The sequence below is a fragment of the Malurus melanocephalus genome, unplaced genomic scaffold (assembly GCF_030028575.1).
Source record: "Malurus melanocephalus ecotype Western Australia unplaced genomic scaffold, MMel_1.1 scaffold_940, whole genome shotgun sequence".
In the NCBI taxonomy this organism is placed as follows: domain Eukaryota; kingdom Metazoa; phylum Chordata; class Aves; order Passeriformes; family Maluridae; genus Malurus; species Malurus melanocephalus.
This window is the reverse complement of record NW_026624172.1, coordinates 71,509-97,779: the sequence shown is the minus strand read 5'-3', so window position 1 is coordinate 97,779 and position 26,271 is coordinate 71,509. Positions and strand designations below refer to the sequence as shown.

The 26,271-nt window shown below is 36.6% G+C and overlaps 1 protein-coding gene across 2 annotated transcripts in view; it reads right to left on the bottom strand.

Moving 5' to 3' along the window:
• CEP89 (centrosomal protein 89) overlaps window positions 1–26,230 on the bottom strand; it is a 36,985-nt gene extending 10,755 nt beyond the window's left edge. The window contains exons 1-17 of one of the 2 annotated variants that reach the window (XM_057386240.1): window positions 26,136–26,230; window positions 24,390–24,496; window positions 23,089–23,244; window positions 22,274–22,475; window positions 20,934–21,039; window positions 19,516–19,544; window positions 18,298–18,352; window positions 16,762–16,980; window positions 16,240–16,382; window positions 15,828–15,878; window positions 14,642–14,725; window positions 13,658–13,765; window positions 10,417–10,528; window positions 9,631–9,811; window positions 8,558–8,725; window positions 7,765–7,906; window positions 6,381–6,470 (exon numbers count right to left, since the gene is read on the bottom strand). In XM_057386240.1, the coding sequence (XP_057242223.1) occupies window positions 6,381–6,470; window positions 7,765–7,906; window positions 8,558–8,725; window positions 9,631–9,811; window positions 10,417–10,528; window positions 13,658–13,765; window positions 14,642–14,725; window positions 15,828–15,878; window positions 16,240–16,382; window positions 16,762–16,980; window positions 18,298–18,352; window positions 19,516–19,544; window positions 20,934–21,039; window positions 22,274–22,475; window positions 23,089–23,244; window positions 24,390–24,496; window positions 26,136–26,174 (1,992 nt within the window). In that variant the 5' untranslated portion in view covers window positions 26,175–26,230. Of the gene's footprint in view, window positions 1–6,380; window positions 6,494–7,764; window positions 7,907–8,557; window positions 8,726–9,630; window positions 9,812–10,416; window positions 10,529–13,657; window positions 13,766–14,641; window positions 14,726–15,827; window positions 15,879–16,239; window positions 16,383–16,761; window positions 16,981–18,297; window positions 18,353–19,515; window positions 19,545–20,933; window positions 21,040–22,273; window positions 22,476–23,088; window positions 23,245–24,389; window positions 24,497–26,135 lie in introns of both variants that reach the window. The other variant, XM_057386241.1, reaches the window with a different exon arrangement.
• Window positions 26,231–26,271: the final 41 nt, after the last annotated feature.

Here is a 26,271-nt window from a genome sequence, read left to right as displayed (position 1 = left end):
TGTCTAATGATGAACTGGAGTGCAAATTCTGTTAACAGAGATTTACTGTTCACAGTTCTAAGTCCAAAACCCTGGACTGTTTTCACAGAATTTGTACTATATGTTTGACTAAAATACTTCATAAAAAAAGATGGACTTTTCCTATATTAGCTGTCCCTTTTGCACGAAGTTGAAGGACTCCCTGACAAGATAAACATTATGTCCAAGCTCATATTAAGAGAAAACAGTGTGGAATTCTGWAAGAAGTAGCATTAATACCAGAAAAATTTGCCCCCTCAAATTCTTGCCATGGATCATCAAACGGCTTGGTAATTACAATTACAGAAGTACAAAGAGACTGCCCAGGGAACCCCAGTGAAAGTACTACCTCAGCTTATCATGCTGACCATGGCACTGAGTTAGTATCAGTTCACAGAATCACAAAATTAAAGAGGTTGGAAAAGACCTTTGAGATCATGAAGTCCAACCTATGACCTAACACCTCCTTCTCAACTAAACCATGGCATTAAGTGCCATATCCAGTCTTCTCTTAACTCCCTCCAAGGATGGTGACTCCACAACCCCCCTGGGCAGCCCATTCCAACCCCCGACCACTGTTCCTGTGAAGAATTTCTTCCTAATATCCAGCTTAAGCCTCCCATGGCACAGTTTAAGGCTGCGTCCTCCTGTCCCGTAACTGACTGCCTGGGAGAAGAGACCAACCCCCACCTAGCTAAAACCTCCCGTCAGTGAGGTGCAGAGAGTGATGAGGTCTTCCCTGAGCCTCCTTTCTTGCAGGATAAACACCCCAGATTCCTCAGCCACTCTTCATCGGGCTAGTGTTYCAGTCCCTTCACCAGCCTTGCTGCCCTTTGAGTATCTCTGAACGTCCTTCCTAAATTGAGAGGCCCAGAACTGGGCACAGCACTCAAGGTGTGGCTCAACCAGTGCTGAGTACTGGGGAAGAATGACTTCCCTCTTCCTGCTGGCCACAGTATTCCAGATACATGCCAGGTGCCATTAGCCTTCTTGGCCACATGGGTGCACTGCTGGCTCTTGATCAGTCAGCTGTCAACCAGYACCCCCAGGTTCCTTTCTGCCTGGCCACTGTCCAGCCACTAYATGCCCTTGAAAATTCAATAAATATGGAGGTTGTCATTGCCCCTACGTTTGCCAGTAATGAATTTATAAAAATATTTTTTATTATACTTCACAAAAGTGGCCAAATTAAGTTCTGATTAGGATTTTGCCTAATTTTTTTCCCATATGACATAGCAATATCCTTAAACATTTYCTAGTTACCTGCTTCTCTTTCCAAAGGCGATACACCCTTTTTTCCCTTTAGTTCCTTCAAAAGCTCCATGCCTATTCAGGCTGYCCATCTTCCCCAACGACTCGTCTTTTGGCACATAAGGAAAGTCTGTTCCCTTGCCTTCAAGACCTCTCTTGAAGTATGTCCACCCTTCCTGGACCCCTTTGTTTTTAAGTGCTGCTTCTCAAGATACTGTCCAAATCAGTCTCTTGAACAGGCGGAAGTCTGCTATCTGAAAGTCCAGTGTGGAAGTTTTGCTGATGCCCCTCATTCCACTGGACACTGAAAACTATTATTTCATGGTCACTGTCCCAGATGATCCTCAACCACCACATCTCCCACCAGCCCTCCTCTGTTTGTAAACAGCAGGTCTAGAAGGGCTCCACCCCTGCTCAGCTCAKTCACCAGCCACCCTCCATACACATTAAGAATCACCAAGACTGCCTATTCTCTGCTGTTTTGAGGTTCCCAGCAGGTTAAAGTCTCCTATAAGAACAAGGGCTGGCAGTCTTGAAACATACTCAGGCTGCTTATGAATAACACATCCATCTCTTCATCCTGGTTGGGTGTTCTGTAAGAGACTCCCATCAGGGTGTCAGCACTCAACCATATATATCATCATTAATCTCAATTTCCGTGGCATCGAGAGCCTCTCTAATACACAAAGCCACCCCTCCACCTCTTCTCCCTCGCCCACCTCTTCTGAGGAGCTTCTGCCATCCATTGCAGAAATCATGCGAGTCATCCCATTGTGTTTCTGTGATGGCAACTACACCATAGCTTTCCTGCTGTCCCAYGGCTTCCAGCTCCTCTTGTTTGTTACCCGTGATGTGTGCATCATTATACATACACTCCAGTTGRGCTGCTGACTGCACTATAGCTTACCACCCCTGGGCTTGTTTCTGGAGAGCCTGATTTCATCCTCTTTCCCCTTCAAATCTAGCTTAAAGCCCCCTGAATGAGCCTGGCCAACTCATGGGCTAAAATATTTCTGCCCTTGTTCAATAGTTGGAGCCCTGACTCGAGCARGCCTGGTGCAATAAAAGTTGCCCCATGACCAAAAATCCCAAAATTCTGATGACGGCACCAGCCCTTAAGCCATTCATTGATAATGTATGTTTTCCTGTTCCTRTCATAACTCATCCCTGCTACTGAAGGAACTGAGCAGAACACCACTGTGCTTCTGCCCTATCAACCAATTGACCCAGAGCCTTGAAGTCCTTTTTAATTACCYGGGTGCATTTCTTGTCAACCTTAACACTGCCAGCCTGGACAACCAGCAGTGGGTAATAATCAGAGGGCTGAATTAGTTCAGGGAATCTCTTGGTGAGATACCATTCCTGGACCCCAGGGTGGCAGCAGACTTCCCTCTGGGATGGGTCCAGTTGAAATACAAAGCCCTCTATTCCCCTCAGAAGGGAGTCATATACTACAACCTTTCTTCTTAATACTAGAGGTTGTGATCTGACAGATGGAGTTTCACTGGGAGAGAGTCTATTTTCTTTGGTGTCATCTGACTAACCCTCTCAATCCAGGACCTTGTACCTATCCTGTAAGGGCACCTGGAAAGGTGTGTGGATCAGAAGGAATTTTTATTACCACTCTGAGTGTGGGCCCTATTTCCATTCCCCTTAGGTCCTAGGTCTCCTCCTTCTGTCTGATGTATAGGCATGGGGCTCCTCTGACKCCTGCAGTTACTCACAGGGTTGGAAGGGTGTAACTCCACCAGTCTATTTCACTTTCCCTAATACTCCTTAGCCTTTCTACTTCTTCCTTAAGCTTTGCTACCAGAGCACATAATTTACCTGCTTGCATCACATGCAGGTGTCTTTTGCACTATCCTCTGATACTACCACCAAGCTCAGACAGGCAACCAGGGGTCTGGACAGCTGTGTCCTTTTAGGGGGGTTCTATCTGTGTCAGTACACTTTTACTACCAATAGCTTTTGATCATTTTAAAATCATTGCTGGGAAAAAAGAGAGGTGGGGAAAAAAAAAAAAAAGACAGAACCCATCACCCGGAGTATGGGTGCAACCCTGCCTGCACTAACTGCTCGCCCTCACAGATGTGCCACGCCCTTTCTTGCTCACTTCTGTTCACTGTACTTTCAGTCCCTATCGAGCCCTAGACCTTTTTTTTAAATTGCCTGCAAATAACCCAGACGTTGTCCCTCCCTTTGCCTGAATGGATACCAAGAGGGCTCAGAATCTGCTGGACTAAGAGCTCTTTTCCAAGCTATTAAAGTAACCACTCAGTATATTCGGTTCTCTCCCTCTTGGGGTCTATTTACTAATGATTCAAAAAGTGAGCCTAGGTGGTTTGTGTGTTTTGTTTCCTTCAGTCTGTGTCTCATRTATGACTTAGTGCATCTGCCATGGAATTTGTTATGACTCCTCTTCATAAATACAGTATGTAGTGTTTTTTAACTGAACACAAACTTTAAATTCTACAGACCGTTAAAAATCCATATAGTACGCCATGYATATGTTTTTGTTAAATCACAATAATTTGTATGAATACTGGCAAAATTGCAATATGGTATTGTGTTTTTTCTCTTACTAAAACGATGGTGGTGACTATCACCTGATTCTGAAGTTACAAGTGGGTTTTTGACCAACATCTCATTAACTGCTAATAGAACAAATATTTGAAGGTTAGTTATTGTTAATAAAAAAACCTTGTTAAACACATTGTAACTGTTTCTAGAAAGAGATGGAGATTGGAAGTGTTTGCCATATAACTTCAGCATATACAGTTTAAAATATGTCATAATGTTAAGTATACAAATATGGACATGGTTGGGGTTTTATTTTAACAATAACCTGTTACTTAGCTTTAAAGATTTTTGTCTTAAGTAATAGGTTATTAAGCTGTAAGCTTATTAAGATTTAAGATTTTTGTCTTGATTCATTTTGAGATTTCTCAATGAAAAACAAAAATCACAGGATTTTGTTATTTTACTTTCTCCAAAAGAATTAATTAAAAGGGAGAACTCCATATCAGAAGTCCAGATCCACTTTGATGTGCAAGGCACAAATGACCTGGCTTCAGAGGCAAGTGTGTGCACGTGTTTCCAGTGGAGAATGGCTGTCCCACCTAGCCTTCCTTGTTTCCTCCCATCAAGAAAGATTGGCAGTGAGGTGAAAGAAGCCCCAGAAAAACATTTTGAGACACACACAGTTGCACCCCACCTTTAACAGTTTTGGATGAGCTTGTTCCTGAGATACAAGGCAACAAACTCKGCAAAAGGCAGTAAGTATACTTGATTATGTCTAAAAATTAAAAAATACAAGAGCCYACAGTGTGTTTGTCAGAAACTCAGAGTTGTAGGCAAGAAACTTTTCTCGCATAACCTGAAGATTCTATGCTCTACTTMATATGTCATAATTTGTATTTCTTATATCTAGCAGAAATAGCTGAAGATAGCTAAAAGCCAAGGCAAAATAACCTTTTTTAAGGTAAGAAGTAACCAATCTCACTAAGAATAACTGTATCACCCTTTCAGAAAAGTGAATACATTTCAAGTACTATTATCACCGGAGACAAATTACACCTAAATACGCATAAGAGGTTTATCCTGAAACTCAATATACAGGGCAGTTTACCCAATCTGTGATTTCCCGAAGCAGCAAAGAAATAAATTATACTAGCCTTTAGCAAAGTTCCATTAATACARTAACCAAAGAGCATATGGTATATTTAGCTGTTGTGTAACTGTTTAAACCCTCTGCTTTTGCTGACAAAAATAAAGAATGAAAATGTTTTGCAAGTAAATTAGTCTTACTCTTGCTAAATAGAAAAAGTTAGATTTAAGAACTTTATTTACAGACTTTTTTCCAATTTCCTTAAGGAGTTGATGGGTTAAAGATTTGATGTGGTTTTGCACTTYAAATTCATTACACGTAAATGTTCTTAATTTTATGCCAACCTCTACTCTATCCCTCACAGTTGTCACAGATCTGTTACATTATAGATCTGTTAAATATGYTTAAATCCATACTTAACAAGAATACAAGCCATTGTCTTAGTAGGGGAGCTAGACATAAATGAGAGTGAGAAAAACTAAAAAAAAATTTATGGCTGTATTAGTGTAATTAGGTAAATCTTTTACAGTAATGTTTCACCAGGTATTTTATGAAGGGTTCCTTACAAATTCAAGCTAATTTTCAGCTTACTGCTCTCTCTTTACTCCTAAAATTTCWTTTATTTTCTTTGTTGTTAATTTCTTTCCTTGTAAGGATCATCCTAGCAAAGTGCAGAAGGAGCTGGTCTCCATTAACATAGCAGTAGTGCACATTTGTGTCATTTGATATGGGAATAGCAGTGGAAGTCTTGACTGGAGAAGTGTAATATGGAGACCCTCTGCYTTAAGATAAACTGAACAAACTTCACTTAATACAAAACAGCTTTTAAAAGTAATATATACRTCACATTCTAGATAYAGAAACCAGTATATCAGGTATCTTYCTCCTTTCTTTTTTTACGAYTTCAGTAAAAGCAATCAGAGTAGCACCAAAGATGTTGAAACGTAAATGTTTCAAATTTATTTCACTGTTAAACTGCAATTACATAATGTGGTTTTATTTGTTTAGAGAGCTGTAAAGACAACTTTAATATATTCTCTAGCTAGGCTGGATGTTTGAACTTCCTCTGARTTTCTAAACTTCCTACCCTATGGTCACATGAAAGTACTTGATGGTAATTGCATACTTGAGATATGTTTTTCAGTCTTCAAAATCTAATTGTAATAGACTTCAAGTTGAAGGAGTGGTACAGCCTCCAAAAAAGTAGAAGACAGAATACTTGTGTCACACTACAGAGCAAAAAATTAAATACAAATAATCTTCATTGCTACAACTAGTTATAATTCTCCAGGTAATGATGTAAATGTGATGATCTGGCAGATAYGCAATGCACAAATACAATGGAAGAAGACTAATGAAAATTATGATAATCTATTTTGCTTTTAAAAAAACTTAAGATAATCCATAAGTCTTCCATAAGAACATTGACACTGATCAACTACTTTTCTCATTAAAAAAACCCAAACATATCACAATAAATATTTAGCTTAGAAACACTGCTTACCTTAACTTTCTCTTCCAATCTTCTGAAGTGTAGACTGCCTTCTATAATTTCCTTGAGGACACTGTGATTCTCCTTTTCCAAATATCTGGCCTGCAACCATGCAGCACACAAAGCTAAATGTAATCATTATGTTAGTCASGGCAGACAAAATGCATACACTAAGGGAGACACAGCAATTCCATTTTGAAATCCAGCAGTCTGAAGAACCAACATAATAGAGTCCTGAAAGGTATTCTCAAGCCAGCTCATTAACCATTTGTCAACTGACTGTGAATACTATGAAACAGTATTATTCTGAAATGAAACTGATACTATAAATCCAACCAATTYTGCGTATTTCTCTACAGATATATGTATGTATATGCAAGGATCCCATTTTTATGCAGGAGACTTATCCTTGGGTCACATTTAGCAATCTGCTCTCAAACAAGCCCTTTAAATTGGCAGGGGTTCAGGCAAGGATATTTCTAATATGGTATGCCTAATATTTAAAAGCAGACAACCCAGAGACTGAGATCTAAGAAACAGTTCCCCCAGTTCCTACTTGACATGTATTGTGCCCAGCTTCACAGTCCTGAAGTCCAGTTTGTAGTGGACAAGGACTTGAGTTGTGTCACCATAGTACCTCTTCTAGAATTAGGAATCAATTGCTGTATCTTTTTACCCAATGCTGATGACAACCTTTGTCTATTACCTGAACAACAGCAGTAAAAAAAGCTTTATTTTAACAAAGCTGCGTGAAACGATTTCAGATTCAATTTGAAGACAAGAGTATGAACATGTAAAACTGAAATCGTGCCCAGTATCTTGTAAAAGAAATAAAATGGGTTTACAAAAAGCCCAGAAACCTCCATGCCAGGCGCTTCCATTAAACAGAAGTTTTGGAACAACTTCTCTCAATTAGCCTGTCAAAATGACTGCTAACCAATAAGGAGCAATAGCATATAGCACACACATCCACATCAGAGGGTCCATACAGATCACTTCAAAGATAATATTCTACCCTTAGACTCAGAAACAAGTATTAAAATTTTATGATTGTGTGCTATTTTAAATACATATAGCTCAACATCTACTTCTAAAACTAGGTTAAAAAAAATCTTTTAAACATGGTAAGTACCATTGCAGACCCTAATGCTCATATGAATTAAGCCTTAATTATGTTACCTCCAGAAATAAGGATAGTTGCTTTTATTCATTCAGAAAATAATCTTTTGCTGCTCCTATCTAATTGCTATAGTCTACTTAAATAAGGCTAAATCCTTAAACTGAAATTATAGCTTTATTTTCTGATAATTCWGATTAACAATAACTTGTGCCAGCAGCATGATAATTGTGTGAAATAKCAATTTAAAATATTAATTATTTCCCTAAAAGTAATTACCAAAAATACAAGATGATCACGTTCCTTAGCTATCTTCTCCACCAGTGCAATAAGGTTTGTTAGATAGTGATGGGCTGAAACTTCTTTTTCCATTGCTTCCTCCAGCTGCAGTTGCAAAAGACCTATTTTCTTTTTTAATCGTCTGGAAAAGAAAAAGGAAAATRTTTGGATTAGGAATTACTAATGGCCTTAAAAAACTTACATCACATATGCAAACCAACACGTACAAGCCACACTGTTAAAAATGCACTGGTTCAGAATATTTGCAGTGCAAAAAGTACCATGTCCCACTTTTTGCGGGTTGTTTTTTCTTTACAGTACATTATCTGAATAAAAAGAGTAACAATTATTCAAAAAAACAGTTTGTGCAATGATTACAAGCTCATATTTCTTAAGATGCATACAAATAATACTGTTTTCACTTTTTAAAATATWGTGAACTCATCTCTAAATAACCAGGTGCATGAGAAGGTCTGCAAATAATTTAATCTAATCATCTTCAGATGAGTACATCTAATGATTAATTGCTATAGCTAACTACTAACTACTACATTACAGATATATTCTTAATTTGCACATAGACACGGAAAAGTGAGCATGAAAACATACAAAGGTTAGCAAAACTTGACAATCAGGCCTTTAGATGTGACAAAGATATGTTTAGGAAACATGTTTTTTCTGCAGTAGGTAGAAAACACACATTATGGGAAGTTAGACAATATTTTTACAGGTATTTCTGTTGTTTTTAGAAATAAAATTACTTCTATACAAGAAAATGAGACTGTGATAAGACCTGTTTGTCTTTTGTGTCATTTCCATCTCAGTTTCCAGGATCTTCTTGTCAGYCATAAAGTTATTTTTCTCTAAGAGCAGTTTCTTGTTTTCAGCTTGCAGTGATGCTATCTTTCCCATTACCTCTTCCTCCTCACAGCACTTTYTCTCCTGCTCCTGTTGTAAACAGCTGCAAAAAACAACAGCGTATAACAGATGTCATATGACATCTGTTTAGTATAGATCTACTTCACTAAAATGTTAAGTTACAGGAAGATACCCATGTTGAAGTTATGAAAAAGATACACTGAGAATGCTCAATGTTCAGTAGTGACATCAGAGAGGTATTACAATCTCATTTCAAAATTATTACGAAATTATTAAATTCCTTCTGGCAGCACTTTATTTAAATTATAAAAATATGTAGTCCACATGTAATTCCTTTTGTGGGTTTTTTTCCCCTAAAAAAAACTACCATCAATGCCAATTTACAAGGTTAGATGACTTCTCAGGATRGCACTGTGAAACAGCAACCTGTGCTATCCAAAGGTTTCAAAGCAAACAAATTTACAGAATGTCTTCATGGAAACATTACTCTGCAGACTGTGCTGCATGACAGCACTTTTGAGTTGTGCTGCTTCATGTAATTCCCATACTGTAATAACTGGAGAAACTTAAGAGCTTCTAGTTGAAAATTTGAGGATCCTTTAGACACGTTCCAAAGGTGGGAACAGAAGAATGAGAATGTTTAATGTATTGTATCAATAGAAGAAAATAAATTCTACAAAAGTGGTATTTTTAATGGCTCCTCTTCTACTATTTAAAATTTTACAATTAGCAGTATGAACTCTATGGTAAAAACACTTAGACCAATGTTTCTACATCTCGGATTTCCTTTAGTAATTTTTAAAATGTCTCTAAAAACCAAGACAGCATTTTTGAAATACTTCTTTCCCTTTCTTTGTGCTTTAGCACCCGGATTACTAGCAGAAGTTTCCACTGGCCTCTGAYTTACAGAGTGCTACGTATGCAATGCTCTGTTCATGTGCATGCTTTRCACCAATGTTTGTCCATGCACAGCATGTAAACTCCTACCTTTTTAAATCATTCACCAAAGCCAAATGCTCCTCTGCTGTTATTCTGCTATCCATTTTGGCTTTCAGCTCTTCACATGTAGAACRCAAAGCTTCTATCTGCTTCTGGTACTCTGCTATTTCTTCCTCTTGACTCTGTTTCTTACCTTCTAAGATTARTATCTGTTTCGTCAACTTCGAAGCTTTTGGAAGGGAGAAAAAAAAGCCAACTTGGTATAGCAGAACTATATTCAATTACTTAGTGAAACTGCAACAAAACCATTAATATGTTAATTCCTAGTTGTTCTCAACACTATATAACCGTGGATTTGTCAGTTTGTATTTGAACAGTTTGGACCTGACTTTATGCTGTCTCAAGTAACTTGTTTTGGAAAAGTGCAGAAACTTCAAGAGAAGGGCTATAAACTTATTAAACYGTCATTTTGCTCTGAAAAATTCTGATTCAGTTTAAAGTGCTCTTAAATTATGGAAACTACTGTATTGTTGTTTAACAGTTCTTCTCACTTTTTCARAAGAAGTGAGTCAAATTGGAGTATTTTGTATAGTGTCAATAGATAACTTTTTTTTCAGTATCAGTTGACATCCAGAGTTTGACCTCCAATTAATGCTATCTACACTCAAAGATGCTTTCCATATAGAGTTGACAAAAAAAACCCCAGCTAACTAAGCCCCCCAAGTTTGCCAAAACAAAAAATGACAGTAGAAAACAAACAAAAAATGCTACAAAATTAAACCTGCAGTACCATCTTTAGTGTAGTTCAGATGACTAGCAACTCAATCACTTTACCTTCTTGAACATGTTGTCTGTGACTATCTTTTGCTTTAGCTTGTAGAATTTCCAGTTGCTCCATCAACAATCCATTTTCTTCCAAGACCAGCTTGGCTTGAGTTTGCAGCTGCTGCCTGCAATGATAAYTGGCTTGTAAATAAAATAGAATTCAAATGTTCACTTGTGTCCAAAGAACAAACACAACTGACTTTCAACGTGTAAACTTACAAAATCATATTTGAACCTCTTTAAACAGATTAAAAATCGTTACTGAAAACACTATCAGGASCTGAGGTAAGCTTATTGTAACGAACTTGTAACAAAAATGTGTTTTATTTTAAATACTGTTTAGAACCTTTGACTAACAGAGGCAAAAAATTCCTATAGAAAGAAGAAAAAATAAGTATGTGTGAATCATAGCATTGTAGAATGGTCAAGGTTTGATGCAACCTCCAACCTCAGGAGGTCATCTGGTCCAACCCCCTGCTCAAGCAGGGGCACCTACAGCCAGTAGCCCAGGACCATGTCCAGATGGCTTGRAATCTCTGGGCATGGAGACTCCACAGCCTCTGGACAACTTGTTAGAGCACTCACAGTGAAAAAATATTTCCTTATGTTYAAAAGGAGCCTCCTGTGTTTCAGTTTGTGGCAGTTGCTTCTTGTCATGTCATAGGGCACCACTAAAAAGAGCCTAGCTCTATCCCTACAGTCTCTCTTCAGGCACTGATATCCAGTGAGCAGACCTCCCCTAAACCTACTCTTCTCAGGGTRAAATAGTCCCAGCTCTCTCAGACTAAAGAAAGAGAGAATTAAGGTTACATAATAGGCAAGATTTGCAGACAGCTTTGTAACTAGTACCTGAAGTAAATTTGTTTTCAAAACATGTCGATAGGATTTGGATTTACATGGTTTTGAGCTGTAGAAAAACACTGCCACTGAGTTTTACGGGCCTGTAAGGAAGATGGGCATTTAAAATGAGCTATCCCGAGCAGAGAACTTAACTCCCTGTTTTCYAACTTTGATTAATTCAGCTTTTAAGACAACCAATACAAGTCGCTCTGACGTTAAAAAAAAATTTATAACTATTCACTGTTCTAGTAAAAGCTTAAAACTATTAGCCAAAAGGCAAGCAGAAATACAGTACAAGTGTCAGATGACATCCCATTAATTTAAACTGAAGAGTGGTCATCAGTCAGTAAAAGTAACCCAAACACAATGTAGCAAAACAGACTGTTACCAAGGATTTCTGATAATAAGAACTAACACAGTGTGTATCTGCTTTGTTCATGTGTGGACTGACCTACACAAAAATGCTTGATACTGTGCACTGATCTAGATAGGGACAATTTCCCCTACCATCAAAWTATATTCTAACTAAAACTGAAAATGAAGCATACAGCTAACAATTGTCAGCTGAAAACTATGAAGGGTCTACCCTGAAGATTTTTGCAAGTACAGAAATGGCAGTCAGCTTACACCTTATTCATGAAAACCTCTTTGTACAGAAACTTGCAAGTTTAGCTGACTTCTTTAATTTACTGTGAAATTTACTGCAATGGCCATAAGAGAAGGAAGGAAATGAGTATCAACCACTTGCAAATCATTTAATAGCCAAGAGCTGCCAAGCTACATCCTCACGTTCAGCTATGCCTGGCATCATAAAAAAAATGAAAGATTCCTACAAAAGGYGAATTAGGCTGATGAAGACCAACTCCTTTATGTGGTAGACAGTACATTCCTGTGAGCAGTCAATACAAATAAAGGAGCACTGCACTGCAATGCTGAATGTGAAGAAGTCATTGAAGGTACAGAGCAAAAGCTTTGCAAAGTGATATTACTGCTGGCTTCCCTGCCTTGCTGAACCCCTTCTTAAAAAAAACCTCCCACACAAAGACTACAGACAACCTGAAATAGCTCAGAGAGCTRTGACTTTCTCATTCATAGGCAGAGGGGCAAAATTAATATTTAAGAACCTGGAACATGCGTATGAAGAGTGTTTTGAAATTTGTGGACAGTAYATAAGCAGCTAAGGATACMTAAAATATCCACAGTATTTTAYCAAAGCACCTATACAACACTTAGATACCTTTGTAACAACCTACTTAACCAAATCTATGTAGATACTAACACCTGTACTTCTGCCTCACTGAAAGTAGGTCTATGCTACCGGGTGAATATGCAGAATGCTTGCATCATAAGATAAAGTCTATCTCTTCCACAGTCCTCCTTATGTAGACACTGTGTCTGTCATCAGAGCCCTTGCATGCAACCACTACCTGTGTAACAGTGCAGGAATAATTTTTATGTCCACTCATAGTGGATGCTGTTCCAAAACCTGTTACACTGGTTAGAAATTATTTTTCAATTTCCACTTGAGTTTGTTTATGGTGAATAATACCCAGTTGTTGCTCTAGTGACACTATCCTGAGTACCRTAACTGCAGCATAAGAATTTTTTGWATACTCCCTGTCTCCTGTTCCTGCTGCACATACAGAGAGCAACACTGTCCTTTTTCAGCCTTTGTTCTGTAAATAAGAAAGGCCAATCTSCCTAAGCTCCAAATAAAAGAGGCTCTCCATTTCTTTGGCTACACTACAAACCATTTCAACTTTGATTCTCTCTACTTAAATGAGTACTTTCTAGAGAATTCCACACAATTGTATCATTATTGCCCAACCTCTATTGGAAGGACCTRTTTTAACATACCCCATGACCTTTCTTTATCTTCATAGCTTGTTACCCTAAAAAGCTCACAGTCATCTTGCAATGAAACAGCACAGACTCCTCTCCTCCATCTCAGTTACCAATCGATGAATGTCTCAGTTAAATTGTTAGTAAGTCTCAAGTATTTTTTACTACGTCATTATGTTTGCATTGTTTCACTTCTCAAGAACATTAAATTCTTTTAATGCTACATTCCAATACCATTTTATATTAGTGGAAAACTGATGTCATTGGCACACTTGTACAAGTATGTAACCTGCAATATCTGGGACAGAGTAACATGGGCATCAGGTACAAAACTCCACATTCATATTTAATCTTTACTCCAAAATTACTCCAGGCATTGCAGATGAGCATTGTTCCACACACTACATATCAGTATTGTTCAAACATGACCATCGTGACGCTATTAATTCTTTAGAAAAACAATTTGTTTGAGGGCAAAAAAAAAATTTACATTAGATCTGTAATCTTAAGTTWGCATGAAATAAGCAAAATAATTAGTAACTTTAAAATTGATTTATAGCAATATAACTTGCCATTCTGTAGGGGTAATCAAGTTATTTTTATTTAATTGCTCATGCAGATCTTCATTCTCCTTCACCAACTCTTCAACTCGTGCCTTAAAATTCTTCATATCCTCCTGGAAGACAAAGGATTTAATAAAAAAATTCTTTATAAATATTTTGCGTTAAGTTTTATATCAACAAAGATTTTTATAAATATACATGCTTGGGTGTCTTCGAGTTCTTAATAGACACTCAATCATCTCTAATTTACGTGTGCATATTTGATTTCTAAATTGTTTCACCAATCTAGTATCTGATTAAAAACAACACCGATATTTAATTTGTGCCACATTTTTGAAAGTTGTAGATCCTTAGAARATAGGTTTAAAAAGCTGAATTCTGGAAATTACTGGATTCTATCCATTTTCAGTASGAGTGACATGGATTTGAATATGGTGAGACAACACAGTGAATTCACAGTAATATAAAACAGCCTTGCTATTTTCTGCAAATTTTATGGCTGAGTTTTTTGAAGGAAACACCCTTTATTTTTAAAACCTGGGAMAGTTCTGCTCTGAAACAAATTACTATTTTTCAAAGACTCAGAKTCAAAAAAATACTTCTAATAAGCAAAAACAGTACCCTTTCTATTAATAACTAGAAATAAGTATTCTTATACACAAAACTCATAAGCAGCTGGAAGAGCAGCWACACAGAGCACTGAGTCACCATTATGAAAGACAGTCATAAATTCTGTCTACCACTGACTATGGCTTGCTCTAGTTTTAGAGCACATGATGCGTATCTTACTGTATTGGTGCTCCTAAATGTGAACAGGCTGACAAGAACAAGCAAGCCAMGTAGGATAAGAAAGCACAATAACTATGCCTCAAAAAGTAAAWCAAAGTCACTTTAAATTTTTGGCAGACAACAACTTTGGTAAACCCCTTATAAAAAATTCAGTAATTTACTTCCGCYTTAGTGTATATTTTTTCAAAATGGCAACTTGCCTCATGTTCAAGAATAAAATCTTCCTTTTCTCTTATTCTGTCTTCATATGCCAACAGAAGAGGTGACAAAGACTTCACATCCAACTTAAAAGAAAATTAAATACATGTGAATTAATTACAAGCCATAATGTCATCTGATTATGAAAAGTTTTCACTTCYGATTTACATCACTAGTTTCAAAAGCTGTAAAGGGGTTTCATATATGACTTGCAGACTAAACTGCAGAACTTATACAAGCATGCAGATTACTACAAGCAGAACAATACTGCAGAAGCACTTCATAGTGCTGTGTTAGGAGCAAGCTTCGGAAAGCAAAAGACTGCATGCTTTACTTCCATTTTTACTTCACTAAAAAGCAGGTCTAACTTATCACTATACATAACACAGCAGAATGTGGATGCAAATGAATACAAAACAAAATTCAAACCCTATAGTGAATACTACTAATAAAAAAAATGATCCCAGATTCATTAGTAAGTGGGAAAGGAAGTCCTTAAATTGGCATCTTTAATACTAAATACATATACTTTAAGACTAAATAAGTATGTGATTATTGGCTATTATGGCTAGAAAGACAGAGCAGGAGGACTTTCCTTCTCTGTAGAATTCTCAGTAACAGTGAGGAAGGAAAATTAAGATTCAATAGGCATTTCAAGAAAAAACTGTTTCACATATTCCAAATGCATCTCTTTTTACAGACTATTTGCCTTCCCCTTGTCAGAAATTCAGACTACTACAGGACCCATGACAATTCCTACAATCASAAATATCCTATTTTCTTTTAGTATAATCTGAAAAATAGTAACAGCAAAAGATTAACAATTAAGAAGATTAACAAGCAATAGACCTTGAAACACCTTGAAGCAAAACTGTATGCTAGACAATTCTAATTGAGGATGGCATTTATGATTCCCAGTGTATCAATATTTTTCATTATTTCAAAGTTGGTGACTAAACACAGTTTGTAGCTTACTGTACATTCAATTGGAACTGTGCACAAAGTAACTGCAGTTACAAAGTTCTGCCCTACACATTTTTCTGCAATGAATGTTTCTAGTATTCTATTAGTATTTGATAGTTCAGCACAGTAACTAAGTAATACATGAATATTTGGTTCCAGTAAAGAAATTCTACTACTTCACTTAGAGAAGAATGAACAGTTAAGTGAAAATATCATTTGACTTACCAACCAGGGTGGTGGTGGTCCTTTCATGGGTAAGCTTTTGAGCTTTAGATTCTAGAGCAGATGTTTGAAAAGATACTGACATTACTTCCTGCTTTTTGAAGCACCAGTAACTATCCACTAGTCACAATTATCACCCCAAACAAGCTTGTTTCTAATTGCATATTTTGCATATGTAACACACACTCAATAAAATGGCAAGTTCAGTATCTTACTGATGCAAAATAATACTGAATTCTTAATGTTGGACTTCATGATAAATGGTTATTTTAAATTATTTTAGATTTCAGAAAAAGTCTATGCAATTTGCAGACTTTGTGGCACGTTTTGGGAAAACAGTCATAAAAATGCAAAGATTAAATAACAGGTAGTGGGACATTTCAGTAGAAACTGCCTTTATAACCAAGATTCTCACCTCTTCTTTGGACAATGACCTGAATTTAGTTTGATAGCGACTTAATTCTACATTTAAACGATGGACCGTCATTTTCAGAGCATCATTCTCATCTACCAGTTCTTGCGCTTGTTGTCTGAGAGAAATTAATTCTGTTACCTCCTCTATTAAAACAAATACCCAACAAGGAAGTTCCATTAAAATTCAAGAAATGTTCACAACAATTTGTTAATTGTAATGAAAAAAACCGAAGTAAGCTAGCATAATAATCAATAACTTCTCTCAAAATACTTCTAGGAAAAAAATCCCATGAAAAATTACTAGTAAAAATCCATTTTATTTCAAACAACCAAGTAATTTTTTTTTAATCATGTATGTATTCTGTAACAAAATTTCTACAAATGTAGAAAATACTGTTTGGAAACTACTGCATGGATACTTGCCTAAATCAATGACTTCAAACTCACTACTAGATGGAAAGATTGTAAGAAATTAAAAAAWCAAATCAAGATAACTACAGAATAGGTTATATGTTTCTCCCACCTTTGCTATGTGAGTTCTCTGCAGCTTCTTTAAGTCTTTTATTTTCCTTTTCTAGTTTCTTCAGCTTTAATTGCTGTTCTTCTATGTGCTGTTTTGTTCCCTCAAATTGTTGGACCACAGCTTGGTATGCCTTCTTCAGAGACCAATTTTCTCGTTCCAGTTCTCTGAACTTTTCTTTGGTTAYATTTTCCCATGCTTGTGTTGCCCGAACAGACACATCTGTAATGCCACGTATAAGGTACTTAAATATAATCTAGACTGGAACAGGAGTGTCAGCAAATAACAATTCATTTTTTTCTAATCTTAGCATAATATATGAGTGATACTTTGTAAGATCTAAGTCAGCTCATGGCTTACAAAWTACAAGACCAGAAAAAATTTAAAAAATGGATTTTGAAAGAGCAATGGAGTGGCTGCAAGTTCCCATTTTTTCTCTCAGATACTAGAAACATTCCTTCTTGAAATGGAATGGAGTGTCAACAGATCTCTCTTTCCCAAACATCAGTKACTGCAGAGGTAAAATAGAAATGTCCACCACAATAAGCAAAGTGTTCGTGCCCTGCACGGACTAACATTCTTGATCCCTACAAATTTTAATCACCTATACAATGAAAGCTTTACATTCCTTCCCATAGAACAGCTTCAATGAACTGTTACTGAACAGAAGTTATACAACAATTCTTACAAAAGTAAACTTTCAGATTAKCTGCAAAACTGAGGATATATCATTGCATCAGTAATAATGGATCTCACTTSCAAGTTTTTCCTTTCCATCTGTATAGAGTAAATAGCTGAAATGAAGGCAGAGATTTTACCCTTACCAGCACAATCTAATAGCATAAAGGCATTAGTATTAACTCAGTACAGGATAGTTCCTTAGAAYAGGATATATATGAAAGTCAGTACAGAGCTACCTCTTGCACTGATGATGTGCAACAACTTYATGTGTTTAGTAATATCTCAGGCATTTTTGGCTACTGTTAAATTCCTGTGAAAAGGCATAAGATACTTTGACAGCACAGACAAACACAAAACCCCATTAACTCGTAATAGGCACACATCCCAAAATGAGACACACAGGTSAGAAGTACTGTGCCTGAAGTTGTCAGGTGGATGCAGAAACACACAAGCTGAAGGCAGACCACGTATCTCGTGACTGTMGGTTTACCATTTCAGTTGCGACAGGATACTTAATAAGGGWGACATCTTTCTAGTGTAGATTGAACTTAATGTATTGGAGAGGTCCAATATAACTTTAAATTCATTACCTMATTTCACAACAATTTATTTAAGTTAGACCTCAAAAGTTACTCAGATTGGAAAACAAAAACAARTCTTAACCACTTATCATAAAAAGCCTGAAAATACTGTTTTTATACACATCACAGAGCACTTTCTCATCTCCTGTACAGGAAATACTTTTACACATACAAAAATTAGGCTTAGGGAATACAAGCAKGAAAATGTGTTTTCATATACATATGCATACTAATGAAGTGAAAATGTGTAGTAAAGTCATTGAAAAATACAAAGTACCTGGGGATGGTGGAGGTTTGTCATGTATCAGATTTTCAGCTACTAATTTTTCCTCCTAGCAGAGAAATAAAAATCAAGACAATTTGTTTTAACAACATTGCTGTTGGAGAACTTAAGAAATAAAACTTTTGAAGGATATTCTTTTATATCAACAAGATTGATGGTTGGATTCACTGCTGATAATACACAACTTATCATCTACTCATCTGGACATCATTTTGTTATTTATCACTGCCATCAGTCCCTTGTGGACACCTGAAACTCACTATTATCTTTAGTTGCCAAAAATGTACAGTTCTCAAAAGAATTTTTTTAATGGCTGACATAAAAGGTACACAAACACAAAGCTTCTTGACAAAACAGGATGGATATTCCTCCCACTTGTTAGTTAGCATAAAGTCTCACTCAGACTAGTGAGTTAYGTCAGTCCCTAACTGGGTATCAGAAAATCAATTAAAATGTAAAATATTCTTCAGAGCTGAAGAACTTTGTTATTGCTTTGCTAGAAAAAGACAAAAGTATTGGTACATTTTCAGAAGGTTCTTCTGTRAGGAAAGAATTACAGTGTCATTTATGCTAATGTATTTACTTGAGGTGAAGATGATATAGACACTTTCTCCATGTTTTTATGAAACAGCAATGAAGTTTTGAATGGATATGCTATCATGTAGTTGATGATACTGAGCGACACCAATGACAAAACGATTCAAAACTCATGAACAATTTAAAATGAAAATATATGTGGTCAAGAACTTGCAGAAAAAAGTTACGATAACGTTGGAAGAACTGACCATTTTTATAAATAATATTCTAGCAAGTTGATCTGAGAAACTAAATCTTTGGGTATTCCTCTTCAAGCTTATGAAAGCAGTCAGATCAGCCCAAATAGAAAACTGTAGAAAATCTGGCTCAGAATTTGAAAATTATCAGTATAAGCTATCTCTTGCTATAGTATGTTGTCTCTCATTCTCAGTTTCTTTGTTTCACATGAGGAATAACGGAACATAYATTATTGAAAAAACCCAAGCAACTTTTGTATGGCACATTTACCTATATAGTTGCATTTTTTCAAAAGGAATGATCAGCCATTCTTGTACTCCAAAAAAAGATTCTGTAGTGGCAATAAATTAGTTTTCTTTTAAGTGACTGCAAACTTACCACTTTTTATGACACCCTGTTCCAAAATGCATCATAAATCAACCTTTACRTAAGTCTTACCTTTAAATTCAAGCCCAGATACTGGTTTTCTGTTAAAGAAAAACAGATCTTTCAGTTAAAGCAAGAAGTATTTTACATCCATAAACAACAATGGTTCATAAATATGCACACATATTATACAAGCAAATAAATATAAGAAAGTCTTCTCCAARCCACAGATTACACCACTAACTTTCCATTATCTCCTTCATGGTGTATTAGGATGACAGTGATGCAAGACCTCACTTTACCTCACACTGAATAGAAGCAAGTGTGGAAGAAATGAAGCTGTATTGCTGGCTTCTGTTTTAAGTTTAGAATTTGACTGAAGGACAAATGAAATATTTTAATCCAATTGCATCTCTGAACAAARCAAATACAATTCTGACAGCTTTTGAGACCTGCAGCACTTACCATGTAGAATAGGGATTAGAAATAGTGTATATAACCTATATATTTTCAGTTTAATGCCTTCACTTTCCAAATGGTTTTATCAAAGCAACCTATTCTTTGTGGATATTGTTCTTTACAAACAAYTTTTCAAATTACTCCACAGAAGTAATACTGAAAAAATGCTGAGATCCAACATGAATAAAATTTAGAAAGACACCATTTTTTCAAAACTGACACAGTTTTGCCTCCTCTTTCCTATTCAATAGCTACAGAGTGCTGTAAAAACTGCATTTTCCAGCTCTGAAATGGATTATTTCCCTTTTCCTGATCTCAAAATAACAAACAAGGTAATAATACAAGAAAACTACTATACAAGTAGATTCGTCGTGCTCTATTGTTGTAATTTTTTTTCTCCACAACACTCTAACAACCTAAATGTCCCTAATCTAATAATATTACTTATAAAAAGGATGATTTGTGAAGCTTAACAATTCAGAGCTTAGGGTGACACATCATGCCATTTGATTATTTAAAAACTCAAAAGTTGTTACTACTGCTTTTCAGACATGGCATTTTTTCATACAAGAAGAATGACAGATTAAAAATGCTTTCCTCTAGGTCCAACTTTTTTTTTTAACATTGTTAGTTTCTATAGTTTCAACTTTTTTTCCATTTGTTTTGAGCACAATGACCCTCCAATAGATTCCAGAGTATAAACAGCACTGCTTCTGGCATATATATATCTCAACAAAAACATAGTATAGAATGACTATACTTGACAAGACAGAGTTCACAAATCCTTGCCCCCGACCCCTCATTCTACAGGGGCTGACAGTTCACTCAACAGTGAGTACAGACCGATCTTTATTCAGGTTTTTAAATTTCTGCAACTATTAGTATAGTAGCAATATTTAGTAGCATTTCTTTAACTGCCATTTTAAAAAAGGAATATAACATTTCCATATATTCTTACATTTACTTTATTTAAAAATTATTTTCCCCAATTGTATTAAAAGGTATGGCATTTTGACTTCAAGTTTACTTACCTTCTRTTTGCACACTTGACTTATCCACCACCACCTGACACTCAGTTTCATGGGAAGGAACCTCTTTCTTGTCAGCATTAGGAACAGGAGATGGTGGAAACTCTTCCTATGTAAAAATAAGACAAACCTCTCTAAATCATGAGATTACTGTTAAAAAAGCCCAAGATACCTTKATATCTCTATGAAACAGTGTATTAATGCTCCAGTAACATTCAGAATTGTTCRCTAATATTTTAAGATAATAAATTATAAGATATACTTCTTTCCATGTTGTTGTTTTCTTGGGGGGGTTGTGGGTTTTGTTGTTGTCGTTTAGAGCGATATGCAAACAAAATCCAAACCTTAAAACGATTGAGAGGAGGTGAGAAAGTATGATAGTKATTTACTTCACAGGGCAAGTACTTTGTAACCTTTTTTGGTTACAAAAGTTCATGAAATTATTCTGTTTGTTTGTTTGGTGTGGCATATGTAAACTTAATCTTAACASAAGATCAACCATTTACCTACTATATAAAAGCAGTGAGGGATTAATGAACCATTTTTAACATTATCCTTGCTGGTTTTCCAATGATCACATACCAGTGCTCCATACATTCTACTTACTCCTTCCCCTCCACCACCCCTCTTCCCACCAGCTACTGTCTCTTCACCTTGGGGTCTTTTTTGGATTCTTTCATAACCTGGGATTTGAGGTGTATAGTCTAAGACTGATGGTTCTACTTTACTAGTGATRGGTTTTCTGGAAGGGAGATTTGTTTAAAGAGATCTTTCATTCCCTTTTTCCCACTCAGGTATTTTTTTCTGTTTGTTAAATTTTTATATAATTTTTAATTTAACTTTAAATGTATTTAGGAATATTAAGTTCTTTGCTGGTTAAGACAGTCCAAAATTACAGCATACAAAAATTTCCTGGTCTTCAAGACAAGTTAATTTGTTTTGTTTAATCCAAAATCTCCCCATTTCTATATAGGTCTGTGCTTATTAGCACAATATCATTAATACCATTAGCTAAGATTTCCCCATTTAACATGTACTACTGCTTTTAACAAATCATCTACWATGATGCTCAATATAAATTATTGGACATTTTATAAGACTAAATTATGCATTATAATTATAGACARTATCAGTGTATTCCCAATAACCAGAGATAAAGACTCTCTGACAACAAACAAACCTACCTAACTCATGTAAGAGTAAATGAATCACAAAAATTAGCATGTCAAAAAAATTSAATAAATGTCTGAAGAGCAAGAAGAGAATACAAAGCATCCAGAATATTTAATGTGCATTAATATATTAAAATATGGTAAAGAAACTAATGCATTTATAAATCTGACCTTCTTATTTTTCCAGGGAACAGCATAAATAGCATTGGTGCTAAAGCTTCCTTCTTTTTTTTCATCACTCTGACAGGTGGACTCGGTCTCTTTGTTAGCATCTGAAAGGTACGTATCCATGTCCTCTTCTTCACCATAATTGCCTGATATTTCCAAGGACTGCAGAGGAGATCTGTCATAACCATCAAGTTTCCCATTAGATCTGCAAAAAGGAATTTAATGCCTGTTTCAGTGCCGCTTACTCTTCAAAAAAATCCAACACTAGTAAAATAGAACCATCAGTCTTACAATATACACAGGTCCAAAAGGCTGATACAGGCAGACATCTAAGCTTTTGTTAGCTGCAAACAAGGAATATAGTCTACATRTATTCTCTAAAATAGACAACACTGGTACAACCTTTTCCTCTCTAATTTAAAGAAAATGTCACATCAGAGATAGAAGGCTTGTAATTCTACCAAAACAACAGCTTGAAATAATTATTTTAGCACAAAGGAAATATCTTACATATAATTCAGGTGATTCCTCAATTCATCACACTTTGTGTAACTGATCATCATTTGACAGAACTAGTATATGATTTTACTTATGACTGCTGTACAGTCCAAATCTGCCTCTCTGAAGACTGTATGTGTGTCACCACTCTACAAAAAACAGAGTAGGGATTGTTAGACACTTCAGACTGAACTTATGATGTGGTAAGAAAAAAGTAAGTCGCTGTAAAAGCAGGAGTTTGCTGTCACTCCTTGGTAAAATTGTRTCATTGACAGATTCCATTTCTAACCTAAGACATCAAACCAGAAAGTATACACTACCCTATTCTGAGCTCTGTGACTGTTGCATATGGTTCAAAACATTCTTGTTCCAAAGAGGTCGAATCACTTGCAGAAAGTGATTGCTGCCGAGGCTGAGGAATAGCAACAGTGCGGCCTGTTAGWGTTGTAGCAAGGATAGCTGCTGCTAGAGCAGACCTGGAAGAAAACAGAATAAAGCAATGAAGCAATACTGATGTTTTGTCTGTGCTGCACATTTACTGTCTTTTCCTTTGCAAAATGTCTTCACTATTTAAGCACAGYMAAAYGTTCACACTTAACTATGGGACTGGTTATAAACTATTACCTCCCAAAGTAAAGCATAAAATGGGGCAAGCTATTGTAATGCAGCTATSCAAGAGTAAGATAYGATACCTACCAGTTTTCCCAAATCCCATGCATGAAAATCAYAGAATATACTGAGTTACTTTCCCAAAATTAAAATCAATCATTTACAGTATTTAGCATTCACTTTAGCCATAACAATGCTGCCTGGTGTTGTGTTGAAAATGTGCTCTATGTCCTGCTATTTTGTCTCCTAGTTTCCATTATTCCCTACTCTGAATCTTTTACTGCTTAGTCTGATATTGTTAATAAATGTTGACACACTRCAAACCAGGACAAGCGCAAGTGAACAAAAGTGCCTGTTTGTGGGATGCTGTGGGGTACAGAGAAAGGTACGAYGAAAAGGAAAAATAAGTAGTAACTAAGATTAAAGCAGTGAAATGATGAGAACTGTAAAATGAGTGACAAGAACTGGAAGCCAAAAATGAAGAAGAAACKAACCAGAATTAAGCAGAAATGTTACAGATAATAGAAGGACCAGGCAAGCAACAGAATTGAAGTAAATGCAGAGAAAACATAGAAAAAACTGTAAGAAACTACAACTTAGAAGAAAAATATTTTGCATTTTTCCAATCCAGCATGGTTTTACATGCCAGATTTTAAAGTCCATGGTATGGTAGCATGGTTTAATTTATGTTTTTCTAGTRAGCTAATATTTTCTGACTCACAGCACTAGTGCTGCTGCAGTCCCACATTCTACTGTAGCAGCCAAATTAAAAATTGCACTAACTTTAAATAGTCCATTAGTCTTTAATTGGCTCAATGTTCACAATGTTTAGCGTCCTGAATATTTACCATGCTTAGGAATGGGGAAAATATTCAGTGTGGGGAACTGCCCCCTTTAAAAATATATCTTTTTTTATGAAAAGTTTTATGTAAATATTGCAATTCTTCTAATCAGGCTTTTCTAGTATGCTATAATAGTTGATAAAGCAGGAAAAAACCCCCACAAAACGTACCTGGGCCTTTCTGGAGAAGGGTTTGGACTACGAGGGGGAGGGGTGCGGGGAACTGCAGGTTTAGGAGCTATGGTAGCAGCAGGGACCAGGCCATGAGCTATATGTTTCTAAATGATTTAAAATAAAATTAGTTGACAATGACTGTAAGGATCACAGTGAAAAAAACATAGAACTGAATGTAACAATGCACAAAAAGTAACAATGCAAAATAATACAAAAAAGAACAATTACATACAATCAATGTAAACAAAATGGCTCCAAGTTTAACTTTTTAACATTTATGAAGAGTTGCTCATGAAAGTTAGAAATGTAATTCACATGAGACACATGCATGTAGGTTTTCTATCCACTATATCACAATTTGCAAAGCCAGAATTCTATCTTACTCATTTTTTCCTATATATATAACATATATACAAAAAAAAACTAGACTAGAAGGTAACTTTTTTCAAAATATCTGAATGCTGCTTCAGAGTAACAATATTAGTCCCTTTCTTCTACAGTCTGTCAATCCCCAGTCATAACAGTACGAGATGGAAAACCAACCCCCTACCATTAAGAGTCAACCTGAATTCAACCTGAATTTAAAAACAAACAAACAAAAAAAAAACTAGTAAGTTTTTTTATCAGCAAACACAGTACTTTTTTTTTAATGGGCTAATATTAAATACCAGCTCAATAAAAAATGGGACTAAAGTTCCCTACAAAAAGTACTGCGAATGGAACCATATACCAGTTGACATTGGAAGGGAGCTCTGGAGAGTCTCCAATGCAAGTTCCTGCTCAAAGTGGGGTCAACTATGAGAGGGCTGCTGGGGATCCTGTCTAGTCATGTGCTGCACCACCTCACAGTATTTCATTTATTAAGTTGAATTGTCTGTATTTGAGTTTATACTCATTAGCTCTTGTCCTCTCTCCTGGCATCAGAAAATACTATGCCATCATAAAGTTCATCACCTTCGGGTAGCTGTTACTTTTTATGGGAGTGAAACAGGCTGAGTTCCTTCTATCTTCTACAGRTCTTTTTTCCTCCAATCATTCTTTATCTGACTTCTCCAACAGGAGAATGAAKATGCAAACTGGGAAATATTTCTGTTTTTACAGGAAGGTACATCAAATAATTAAACGGTGCATTAAAAGATTTTCTTTTTACTCGGTCTTGCAGATGMACTGCTTTTCAAATCTGCGTGTCTGTCTGGCATGCACCATTTAGTTTACYGAAGGCTGCTGACTGTCGATATGAATATGACTACTATGCCTACCAAGAAACACAGCTGAAGTGAAAGTCATTCCACGATAAAAGTATGACCAAAAAAAAAATCAGTTAGTTCAAGTACGTTGGAAGAGAACATCGGCCAACTGCTGACAACCCTAYAGCCTTTTGCTGCTCTGATCCTTCAATCAGAACTTTTATCAGCTCACTATACAGCACTGAAGGTGTCTCGAGTATCGCCGCGGCAAGCGCTGGGAGCGAGCGAGCTGCACTGCCAGCCCTCCACAGCGTCCAGACTCCCGCAGGAGAGGGGACGGGACACCTCCCCGCCCCAACAGAGATGGGCAGGCTCAGGACTCAGGGAAAGGAAGGCACTAGCCTTCGGACACATTTTGTCTTTGCTTGGGCTTCATTTTTCTCCTCGATTTTCACTTCAAAATGCTCAGCGACGASCCCTCGTCCCACGCACGCACAGAACCCCACTGTCCTGCCGTCCCCACTCAGAGCCCAGCGCTAGTCGGAGCGATACTCACGAAGGGGTCCCTCCGGCCTCTCCTAAGGAGGAACGCCATCAGCACGACACGAGTCCAACCATCCCCTCACGGCGCACTCCTCTCCGCCTCGGACACCTCTCCGTCCGCGCCCCACCTGCTAACAACACCASGGCGG